Source organism: Salvia miltiorrhiza, chromosome 2 (assembly GCF_028751815.1).
Source record: "Salvia miltiorrhiza cultivar Shanhuang (shh) chromosome 2, IMPLAD_Smil_shh, whole genome shotgun sequence".
Classification (NCBI taxonomy): Eukaryota; Viridiplantae; Streptophyta; class Magnoliopsida; order Lamiales; family Lamiaceae; genus Salvia; species Salvia miltiorrhiza.
Window position 1 is genome coordinate 39,082,163 of NC_080388.1, and position 12,447 is coordinate 39,094,609.

Here is a 12,447-nt window from a genome sequence, read left to right on the forward strand (position 1 = left end):
AGAAAAACACAGGGAGGCTTGGGCGGCGCCTCTGTGTGGCGAAGGCGGGAGGACGAAGGCGAAGAGGTGAGAGGGCGGCGGAGGCGAGCACTAATTTCTGAAGAAAAAAAAGAAAACAGAGGAGAGGCGAAGAGGGCGGAGGCGGGAGGGCGGAGGTGAGAGGGCGGACAAGCTCAAAGGCGCCGGTGCACAGAGGGGAGGCGACGACGGCGAAACAGAGGGAAAGGGGGGAGGCGGCGCCGGCGAAACAGAGGGGGGAGAGGGGAGGCGACGCAGGCGAAACAGAGAGGGAAGGGGGGAGGCGGCGCCGGCGCCAGTGCCGGCGGAACAGAGGGGGAAGGGGGAGGCCGATTTACAGAGGGGGAAGGTGGGGAAGGCGAGAGGACGGAGGTGGGGGGGGAGGCGAAGGGTAGAGAAGAGGGGGAGGCAAGAGAGTGTGGAGAGAGAGAGAGAGATAAATTAGGGTTTAGAGGGGGGAATTAATTAGGATAGTGTTTAATTAGAAATTAATTAGTTTCTAAAACTTTCCTAAAAAGGAAATGGGACAAGATTATTGGGACAACCCAAAAAGGAAAGTGGGACAAGATTATTGGGACGGAGGGAGTATCATAATTATAACACTATTTTCATTATCCCGATTCATAGTTTACAATAAATATAATTAATTGGCGCCAAAAATATGATTTTTACAATTTGTATGCTTCACAAGCGAATTATACAATTTGTTTACTCAGCCACATTAGCATTAATTTTTTGAAATGTATACACAAAGCATAAAAATTATACTTTTTGTACCAAGATTTAGAAATCGGGTTATAAATAACAACATATATAGTGTTATCATGCAATGAACCCCAATATTTTATTTTTATTTATTTATAGTGTAAAATTATTATCAAATGTAGAAATATGACAATATCAATGAGTATTGAAGTGTCCCACATTGGATTGGAGATAGTGGCATGAACCACTTTATATGGTGAGGCAACCCTCTCTCCCTTATAAGGCCTTTTAAGGGAGGAATGAATCCAATATCCATTTCTAACATGGTATCAGAGCCAACCCAATCCAATGATGGCCCCCAATCCAATGATGGGCCCCCCAAGATCGTTGTCAACAGATGGCGTTTGGGATAGTCCACCAAATCATAGTAAAATAATAAATTAATCGAGAAACAATAACGCGACCCGTGAAAATGAATCGAGCCAAATTAAGTACAAATCATAGAAGAGAGGAGTGATGATCACTCTGTGCCAGAGATATTCGCCTAGCATTTGAGCTCCTTGGCTTGGCGTTATAAATAGATGTCAAATCTACCATCTTAGCACACCACAAAATCAACTCCTCTTCTTTGCAAATTGCAAACCTACTCTCTCTCTCAAAAAGTGAAAAGAGAAAAAGATGTGCTTGACAAGAGATTTTGAGGTGAAGGTGTGCAAAAGTGAGGTGGTGGCGGCGGCGCTGCCAATGCAGGAGCACTGGCTGCCGCTGTCCAACCTGGACCTGCTCTTGCCGCCGGTCGACTTCGGCGTCTTCTTCTGCTACCTTCACAAGGAAACGGAACAGCCTTTTGCGCAGATAGTTGGCGCGCTGAAGAAGGCTTTGGCGCAAACTTTGGTTTCCTATTACGCATTCGCCGGCGTGCTGGTCAGGAACGGCGCCGGCGAGCCGGAGCTTCTCTGCAACAACAGCGGCGTCGATTTTGTCGAGGCCGTTTCCGACGCTGGACTCGAGGATCTTAATCTGTATAATCCTGATGACTGCGTTGCCGGCAAGCTCGTGCCGCACAAAAAGCGCGGCGTTCTTGCCGTTCAGGTTACTTTATTTTATATTTTTACTTTTAATTTTATTTCTTTTCAACGTCCATCTTCAATTCTTTCTTATAGTAATAAGTTGAATTTTCGGCTCAGATCCTCGGTTCCTCAGTTTTTTGTGTGTCATTAAAAATCCATCAATTTAAAATATTTATTATATAAATAAAAGATTACTGCCTCTCCACGCAAAAAAAAATTGTCACAATTTCCTATTTAGTCTATCCACAACAAAATTATTGCTTCCATTTATAGTTGTAGAATCCACACCACTTTATTCACATTTAAAATGAGACCATTACTCAACTAACAACTTCATCTACATTTATTAAAACTGTATCGTCCACAATGTGACAATTTTTTTATGGATGTAAGGAATATATATATATATATATATATATATATATATATATATATATATATTCATCCATTCCTACAAAGGGTGTGTACTTTATGCAATTTCGGTACGTTTCACAAGAGTGAAAGTTTTTATTTTTGGATATTATCTTATCACAAATCAAGTGAATATTTTTCCTCTATTCATAATATAATTAATCAACGTTTATTAAAACATGTGCCACCAAAATTGGTACACAAACTTGTGGGACAAAAAGGAGTAATATATTCTAGAATTTATACTTTATAATTTAACATTACTTTATAATTTAAACTAACATTTACTTTATAATTTTTTTTATTAGAAATTGCAAACTTATATGTTAAAAAGTACTAAAACAAACTCTATTTGGATATTATGGACCACAATATTACTCGCTACGTCCCAGAAAATAGTCTCAATTTATCTTTTTGGGGCGTCCACAGAAAATATTAATTTTTTTTTTGAGAGAAGAGGAGTGATGAAATTTAAACTTTAGACCTCATTATTCAAAGGGAGGAGTTTACACCGTTTGAATATCTCATTATAACGCACTATTTATATGTATAATGGAAATATATTTAGTATGCTTTCTTTCTTATCATGGTTTTCGTGTTTAAGTATTTCAATGTTTGATAATAGAGAAGGGATCAATGAAGAATGCTAAATGTAGAAGGAAACAACAAAGGTTGAATAACTCAATACATTTACTGAATAAATCACGCGAGCGCATGAACGAAAATTGTACGTGTTTATTCAGTAAAATAACTATTCGTGCGGTCGCGTGATTTATTCGGTAAATTTATTGACTTATTCGGAACGAAATATAATTACTTCTTCATAGATTCCAACCCAATATATATATTGAGTTTGTCAAACTTTGCAAGTTATGCTTTATCTATTGATTCAATTGATCAAACAAAAAGTTTGACGATCCTATTATTTAAAAGGGGGAAAAAAAATTGGAGTACATTTTTTTTTTTTATATATTAGTGATAGCTAGCTAGACTATCATAAATAAAGGACTAATTAAACTGTACGAACTAAACAGAAAAATCAAAATTTGTCACGTGATAATAATTTATATATGTTGAACTAGCATATTATCAAATATTCAACGGTCAAAATATAATTTTTTTTGGACGTATACTTAATATAGTACAAATATTATTTATGGCACATTATCTCGATTGTGTTCAAGTTATATTCCCATTGATATAACATGTTCTTTATTAAAAAGAGAAAACAAACAAACAAAAAAACATGTTCTTTATTTTTAAATAATTATGTGCAATATGATACATCAAGGTACATTTTATTCGTTTAACATGTCTAGAACATGATTTAATCATATCATAAAATCAAACAGCTTCATACCAGCTCATATATATGCACACATATACATAGATATATTGGAATTATTAATGTGATTAGGTATAAATATTTCTCCAGTAGTAACTTAAAGAATCACATTTATTTGAATGTACAATAATGCTTCTTTGATGACAATATTTTATTTAGAGATAATATCTCATTCTAACATTTCTCAAGTAACAAAAATAAATTATAATTATGTAGATAAAAACATAAAAATAACAATTGTTAGACTGTTATATATGCCGTTACACACTTACGTACACAATTTATGTACACATAAAATTCGTGTAACAATGTTATTTACACTGTCACACGAAATTGTGTAACCAACTAAAATTTGTGTGATAGCGTAAATCTTACATTATTACATGAATTTTAATTATACACAAAATTCGTGTAAAAATATATAATGACTAGTATTATTTTTAGCTCTGTCATTTCAATAGTATCTAAAACTGTAGCTAGGGGCAGGGCCATGCAACTTCTTTAAATTGAGCTATTTATTAATGATTCAAAAAAATAAAATGACTGAAAATATATATGCGATCTGGGCCTTCTAAAAATATTACTCCTATATCTTAATGTGATTGCTTCTTCTTTGTAGTTTTCGTATTACTGCACATAAATAATCACCAAAAAAAAAAAAAAAGATGGACCACGTGAAATAGTCTGATTTTCGATTTTGAATTATGGTTTAACACTAGGTGACCCAACTCAAACGCGGCGGAATAGTGGTGGCGTGCTCCGTCAGTCATCAGGTGGCGGACGCCTACTCCGCCAACATGTTCCTCGTTTCGTGGGCGGAGATGGCGCGTTCCAAGCAACTCAGTCAGCCGCCTTCCTTCCGCCGCTCCCTCCTCCTCCCCCGACGGCCCGGCAGCTACGACGCCTCCGTCGACAACATGTTCGTCACCATGTCCACCCTTCCGCCGCCGCACGAAGACGACGGCGAAGCGGCGATCAGCCGGATATACTACATCAAGGCCGACCGCATCAGAGAGCTCCAAGAAGAGGCCAACGTCGGGAACTCCAAAGACAATCGAAGAACTAAGCTCGAGGCCTTCTCCGCATTCCTCTGGAGAACGATTATTTCCGGCGAAGATTCCGGCGGGGATAGCGTTTGCCGGCTGGGGATCGTTGTCGACGGGAGGAGCCGATTGATCGACCGCGATGAGGAGCAAGCGAAGCTCATCGCTCCGTATTTCGGCAATGTTTTATCGATTCCATTTGGGGAGAAGAAAATGAAGGAGTTGAAGGAGAAAGAGTTGAATTGGGTGGCGAGTGAGGTCCACGCGTTCTTGGGGGTGGCGGCGGCGAAGGAGCATTTTCTAGGGTTGATAGATTGGGTGGAGGAGCGCCGGCCCGAGATGGCGCTGGCAAAGATATACGCGGCGACGGTGACGGAGGAGGAGCCCGCGGTGGTGGTGTCGTCGGGGCAGATGTTCCCCGTGAAAAAAATGAACTTTGGGTGGGGTCGGCCGATCTTTGGATCGTACGATTTCCCGTGGGGCGGGAAATCGGGATACGTGATGCCGATGCCGAGCGTCAAGGACGACGGAGATTGGATAGTTTATATGCATCTCTTGAGAGGCCAATTGGAGTTGATTGAGAGGAATGCATCTCATGTGTTCAATCCTCTCACATCTCAATATATTCTTTCTAACGTTTGATTTTGCTTATTAACTACCCATCCTCACGTGGGATGCACGCCACCACTTTCATATATACCAATAATCCAAGGTTGGATGATCAATAAACTCATGATCATATTTGTCAAATTTTTGTCAAATTTTCATGTATTGTGTATTATCAATCAAGTGATTATTATAATGGTTATCTTATTTCTCATTTTAGTGTACTTTTCCATTAACATAAAATATGCAACTCGTTTTAGTTCAATTTATTTATAATATAATATATAATATTATAGTTATTGATAAATATAACGATAAATCAACAAGTACTGTTTGGTGGTAGTGTGTTTAATGCATGAGGCCAAATATATATCTCATGTTTGAGTTCACCATCATGTGATATATTATTAAAATTATTTGTTCTATATTATAAAAAAGAAAAATGAAAAAAAAAACCTTACTAGTTAGTTAAAATTTATGTTATATGGGGGCGTTTACTTTAAATGATTGATAAGATGCATGATTGAGTATTTGTATCCTTAAGAATAGGATTATCCCAATCTCGCATTTTCAATGAGATATAAATTAAGCAAAACTAGCTCAATTGATGGAAATAATCAAGGGTCTTAGGATAACTTGAAGTTTCAATCCATTTAAGTAAATAAGGGATTAGCCTTAGTATTTTTATGTATTAAGGCTAATCCTACAAAGTAAATGCCCACTCTATGTATATATAATAAAAGGCTTTTAATTTAATAATATGTATTATATTCTTTTTCTTTGTCATGGTCAAACAAAAAATATATAAAATCTCAATCACTATAAAAAAGCGCCGATTTACCGGCGAAATTTACCGGCGGCCGCTCCGACGCCGGCGATTACCGGCGGCTTTCCGACGGCGAAGCTGCCGACCCGTAGTTTTTGAATATCTGGCGTTAATACCGGCGGCAAAATCGCCGCTGGTGATCGCCGGTAAATTTTAAGGCCGTCGAGAAATGTGTATTAATTTTTTTTTAATATTTAACAAATAGCGGCGGCATCTGCCGCCGGTGATTAGCGGCGGCACGATTGCCGCCGGTAAATGAAGAATGCGGGTCGGGCTTTAGCGGCGGCAATGGGCCGCCGCTAATTTTTAAGCCCAAAATTGGGCTTCAAGCCCTAACCCTCGCCTCCAGAACAGAACACCCCCCTCCCCTCCAGCCCCCCTGCCCCCTGCCCTGCCTGCCGCTGCCCTGCTGCTGCTGCCGCCTGTTGCCGTCGCCGTCGCCGCCGTCGCCTCCGTCAAGGTAAGCCCCTCCTTTTCTTCTCTCTCTCTCTCTCTCTCTCTCTCTCTCTCTCTCACCCTCTCTTCATCTTTCTCCTCCTAATTTCAGGCCAATCCTGCCGCCTCACCGCTCCTGCCACCGCACGGTTCCGCCGTCGACTCCCACGGTACACTCTCGTTTTTAATAGACTTTTATTTATTTGTTTATTTATTTATTTGTTTGATTAAAATTAATTTAACTCTAATTAATTTATAGTATGTTTAAAATATGATTAATTGAAATTAATTTGCTAATTAGATTAATTTTGAATTGATTTAACTATAATTACTTTATAGGATGTTTAAAGTATGATTAATTGGAATTAATTTGCTAATTAGATTAATTTTTAACTATAATTACTTTATAGGATGTTTAAAGTATGATTAATTGAAATTAATTTGCTAATAAGATTAATTTTGAATTGATTTAACTATAATTACTTTATAGGATGTTTAAAGTATGATTAATTGAAATTAATTTGTTAATTAGATTAATTTTAAATTGATTTACTGTTTCGGATGAAATGATATGTTATTACATATTGTGGGATAGATTTAATTAATTTCTTAAGGATCTTCTCCCTTTGGGATAGAAATTGATTATTTCTTAAGGATCTTCTCCCAACAAATGATTGTGTTTGATTTTATTACCTTATTTTTTTTATTGTTTTATATGTTATTTTATTATTGTTTCGACATTGGGGGGCCGGGTAGACCTAGTATAGGTTTAGTAAATTAGGACCACTATGGTCACTATAGTTGCTGGTAGAGTCGAGCACTTGGTAGTTAGGATAGTGGGGTTATGCTGTCGAAATTTTCTTAGATTCATGTAATTTATTGTATTTGATTTATTTTTATTTTCAATTAGAATTTGCAAGAATGAGTGATAATCGATCGTGGATGTACGCGAGATACAATGATCGTGCTGCATTTGAAACGGTACTTGAGAGTTTCCTCGAGTTTGCGATAAATCAAACAGCGTATACAGATGGAATTGGTAACATTAGGTGCCCGTGTAGGAAGTGTAAGAATAAAGTCTTTGCATCTGTACCTACAGTCAGAGAACATGTTACTAGGCGTGGATTTGTCCACAATTACACGAACTTGTGTTATCAAGGGGAAACACCAGTGTATATGCCAGCAGAACATACTATAATGGATGAGGATGATGGGTCATACAATAATTACGAAAGGATGGTGCATGATCATGCTGGACCTAGTAATTATCAAGATCCTCCAAATCTTGAGGAGCCGCCTAATCCTGACGCTCAACAAATTTATGACATGTTGAACGCAATCGATATTCCTCTATACCCAGACTGTGACACTTACTCACAGTTATCCTGGATGACACAGATGATGAGCATAAAGGTTGAAAATCACATGTCAGAGAGATGTTTTAATCAGATATCTGAGATGGTTCAAAAGGCTTTACCGAAGGATAACAACTGCCCTGACAGCTTTTACAGTACGAAGAGAAATCTGCGCGGGTTGGGTTTGCCAGTAGAGAAGATTGATTGTTGCGTTAATAACTGCATGTTGTATTGGGGGGACGACAGTGAGCTAGAGAGTTGTAATTTTTGTGGTGCATCACGATATGAGGAGAACTTGTGGCCGCCGAAAGAAACGTGTGGCCGCCAAACAGATGCACTACTTTCCTTTGACGCCCCGACTGCAAAGGTTGTTTGCATCTGCGGCAACAGCCGAAAATATGCAATGGCATGCGACTTCAATAGAAGATGGGATCATGCGCCACCCAGCAGACTCTCCGGCATGTAAACACTTGAATTCAGTATATCCTGGGATCAAGATGAGGTTAAGGCCGTTTCTAGGCGCGCACGTGAGAACCGATACTCTGAGCCCAATGGAGTTGGTACAGGGATCAGTCGGCACGTTGGAGGGTCTCAGTCGAGTCGTATTCTGCAGCAGAGTTTGGTTAGTAATTATCGATTAAGTATTTATCTAATAAATATAAATATAAATATATATATATATATATATATATATAATATTAAGTAATAAATACTTAATATTATATATTATATATATATATAAAAAGATGGAGAGTGAGTGGAGAGAGGTGAGAAAGCGAGGGGTTGGACGTCCCATTTCCGAGAGACTTCCGGCAAGGCACCGTTTTTACTCAAACCCTAGGAACCCTTGCCCCAGGTCGAGGAAAACCTTCAATGGATCGAACAGAGCGATGTGCATGGGTCAGAACGGGATGGATAAGGTGATTACCACTTTCTTCGTCAATAATCTGCCGGATGGATGTAGCCCGGATTTTCTGAGGAGAAAGTTCGGAACGGTCATGGAACCTCTTGAAGTCTTTTGTCCAAAAAAGAGGGACCCGAGAGGGAAAGCCTTCGGTTTTGTCAGGTTTGAAGGGGTGAGTAACCCTGAAAAACTGCTTGAGGATCTGAATAAATTGTGGATCGGCAGCTATAAAATTAGGGTCTTTAAACCAAGGTTTGCGAGAGAACCGGTGACTGAAAGACGGGCAGGTCCGAATCTTGTTGGTAAGGGTGGTAAGAGTCAGGAGGGAGCTCATAGATTGGAGGGAGCGGAAAGGAAGGTTGGAGTCTCTTTTAAAGAAGCCCTTTCGGGGAACGAAGGGAAGGAAAGTCGTGTGGTTGAAGTTGTCCATTTCAACCCAACGGAGGAGGAGAAAGCCTGGCTCCACGGGGCGGTAACTGGTCTCTTGAAAGAGGACTTCCAGTGGGGAGAGGTCAAAGACGAAATCAATGGAGAATGTTCGGGAAAACTGAAAGTTTCGACGATCGGAGGGAACCTTGTTCTCATTCAGAGTGTCTGCGGGACTCCTACAGAAGAGATCTTAAAAGAGATGGACGAATGGCTTCGGTTCTGGTTTTTGTGGAGCCGGGAATGGAAGATCGGTGATGTTTCTCATCAAAGAGCGGTGTGGACAAAATGGGTGGGTGTGCCTCTACATGCATGGAATCACCGCCTCTTCAACGCTGCATGTGCTAGCTTCGGTGCGGTCCTTAAATTACATGAAGGAACATCGACAAAGGCAAAGCTCGATGAAGCTTTCATCCAAGTTGCCACGGGTCTTCACTCTTGCGACAAGATTTTGGATTGTGTGATCGAGGGGACGTGTTTCAAAATCAGAGTTGAGGAGGTCCGAGAAGCTCTCAACCCTTACTTGGAGAGTCAGGCGGAGGAGGAGGGGACGGAATCGGATTCCGAATGGTCTTGGGAGGAGGAATCAACGGGACCGGCAGACGCTACGATCGAGGACGAAGAAAAGCAAACTTACAATGGTGATGACGATTCAGTTTCCCAAGGAACTATCTCTTCGATTCCAGTTACGAGTGCGGGGGGATGGACCGAGGCACTGACATCAAATGATGGGGAGACGGCGCAGAATGTTACGTGTGCCAAAACTGTGTATGAGGGCAAACTGGGAAACAGTAACAGAGATATTCTCGTTGGGCAGGGAGATATTAGGCCTAACTCTGGCCCAATTGAAGCCCAGGCCCGTGAAGAAGGGAAAGGCCGGCTTTTTCAAGAAAGAGGCTCAGATGGTGTTGATATTTTTGCGGCCCAGCCCATTTCTAATTCTTTCGATCTGGTCGTTTCGAGGCCCCAAATCGAAGGGATTCCCCCATTTCTTTTAGAGGGAGAAGACTCGGTGGACAGGGGTGAAGGAATTGAGGGGTGTCAGGAGGGAAAAAGCTTCTCCAGTCAGGGAATCGTCGAAGGTAAGGTCTCATCCACGGTTCTCGGCTCTGAGACTGGCGTAGATAGAGAGAGCCAACCCCGACAGTCAGAACGCGAGGAGAGATCCTGTTCTGTTCAGGAAGTCACAGGGAAGGTTTTTTCTAGCAAAGAGCTCGACAAGAACAAAAAGAAACAGAGCAAGAAGATGAAGAAGGCGCGAGTGAGAGAAGAAGAAAAGAACAAATGGGGAAACTTTATTTCTAATCTGGAATCCGAAAGTGTGGAAATCTGGAAATTGGGGAAATTTTTGGGGCTTTCAAGCCCACTTTCAGATCAGGAAATGGCGAACCAAATCGAGGGCCAAGAGGGAGGATGCACGAGGGCAGAAGCTGGGAGTCAACCAAGTAAGTGTCCATGAATCTTTTGTCCTATAACATTAGGGGCCTTGGGAGTTGTGGGAAGCATAAAGACGTTAGTGAGATTATCAAAATGCAAAAGATTGATTTTTGTTGCCTTCAAGAAACAAAAATGACTGAGTTTAATCCCTCATTGTGTAACTCTTGGTGGGGAGCCGATAACTTTGACCTTGCGATTCGAAACTCTGAAGGGAGGTCTGGGGGGGCTGGTTAGTGCATGGAACAAAGATGTCTTCCAAGCTTCTAGCAAATGGGAGGTCAATGGGGCAGTGGTTGTGAATGGAAAATGGACTCAAGGTGATTTTAGGTGCTGCATCATTAATGTCTATGCACCAGCAGGTTCGGAGGAGAAGTCTAGACTATGGGATGTTATTAAAACTATTGTGGAACAAAATGATGATTGCGAAGTTTGTGTGATGGGGGATTTCAACGCGGTGCGGAAGCGGGAAGAAAGAGTAGGCAGTGGGGAATTTTTCGGGGCTGCTGAAGCCAGGATTTTCGATAGCTTTATTCATGAAAGTGGCCTAACGGAAATCAGATCCCAAGGGCGCAAATTCACTTGGTACAAGCCAAATGGTTTGTGTAAGAGTAAACTTGATAGGTTCCTGGTTAATGATGCGTGGCTTCAACAATGGGAGGGGTCGATAGGGCGTGGTCTTCAACGCACCATTTCGGATCACTGCCCTATTGTTCTGATGTCAAAAGTTGAAGATTGGGGACCACGGCCTTTCCGCTTCCTCAATGTGTGGGCGTCTCATCCGGAGTTTGAACAACGGGTTAGAGAAGTGTGGATAGAGAATGGGGTGACGGGGTGGAGGTGCTTCGTGGTCAGTGAAAAACTAAAGAAACTGAAAATGGTTTTGAAAGAATGGAATAAAACCACTTTTGGGAATATTGATGAGAGGATCCAGAAAATGAAGACAGATTTGCTTGCTCTTGACAAGAAAGATGAAGAGCAGGGTTTGGAGGAGTCCGAAATCATAAGAAGAAATGAGCTTCAAGCAAATATTTTTCTTCAGTTGAAGGACAAACAAAAGGTCTTGCAACAGCAAGCCAAGATCCGTTGGCTCAAAAGCGGCGACCTCAATACGGGTTTCTACCATCGTGCGATTCTCGGGAGAAGAAAGAAGAATGAAATTGCGGGATTATATTTCGAGAATCAGTGGGTGTCTGATCCAGGGGAGGTTAAATCCAAAGTCCGGGAACACTTTGAGGGGTTCTTCAAAAGAAGATGGCGGCAACTGCCAAACCTCCCCAATGACTTTTTCAAGAAAAAACTTTCCAATGAAGAGCGAAATTGGCTGTGCAGGGGATTCGAGATGGAGGAGATTAAGGAGGCGGTGTGGAGCTGTGGTGGAGACAAGAGTCCGGGACCTGATGGGTTCACCTTTGCCTTTTGGAAAAATGCTTGGTCGACGGTTAAGGAAGATCTTCTTCAAGTCTTGAAAGAATTTTACGAGAATGGGAGGATTCCTAGAGGAAGCAATACTTCGTTCATCGTGCTTACTCCGAAGAAGGAAGGGGCAGACAAGCTGGATGAGTTCCGACTGATCTCGCTGATCAATAGCTTATACAAAATCATTGCAAAAACCCTTGCAGGGAGGCTGAAGGTGGTGATGGGGTCTATTATTTCGGATAAACAGTGTGCTTTTATCAAAGGACGGTTCATCCTTGATGGAGTGGTTATTCTTAATGAAGCTATAGCGGAAGCAAAGAAAAAGAAGATTGGGCGTATTTTCTTCAAGATCGACTTCGCAAAAGCCTACGACTCCGTCCAATGGGATTTCCTTGATGCTTTACTAGGATTTATGAATTTCGAGGTGGGTGAAGGGTTGCCTTGAGTCGG

At 41.0% G+C, this 12,447-nt stretch overlaps 1 protein-coding gene and 1 long non-coding RNA gene across 2 annotated transcripts; both read left to right on the top strand.

Annotated features, from left to right (window-relative positions):
• The first annotated feature begins 1,225 nt into the window (after window positions 1-1,225).
• On the top strand, window positions 1,226-5,412 carry LOC131012374 (coniferyl alcohol acyltransferase-like). The gene is made up of 2 exons (XM_057940303.1): window positions 1,226-1,815; window positions 4,269-5,412. Exons 1-2 carry the CDS (start codon window positions 1,402-1,404, stop codon window positions 5,232-5,234), a joined length of 1,380 nt encoding a protein of 459 aa, XP_057796286.1. The 5' UTR covers window positions 1,226-1,401; the 3' UTR covers window positions 5,235-5,412.
• Window positions 5,413-6,406: 994 nt separating this feature from the next.
• On the top strand, window positions 6,407-7,670 carry LOC131012378 (uncharacterized). Its single transcript, XR_009097307.1, has 3 exons — window positions 6,407-6,484; window positions 6,572-6,629; window positions 7,370-7,670. It is a non-coding gene; the product is annotated as an uncharacterized LOC131012378 (long non-coding RNA).
• The last annotated feature ends 4,777 nt before the right edge of the window (window positions 7,671-12,447 follow it).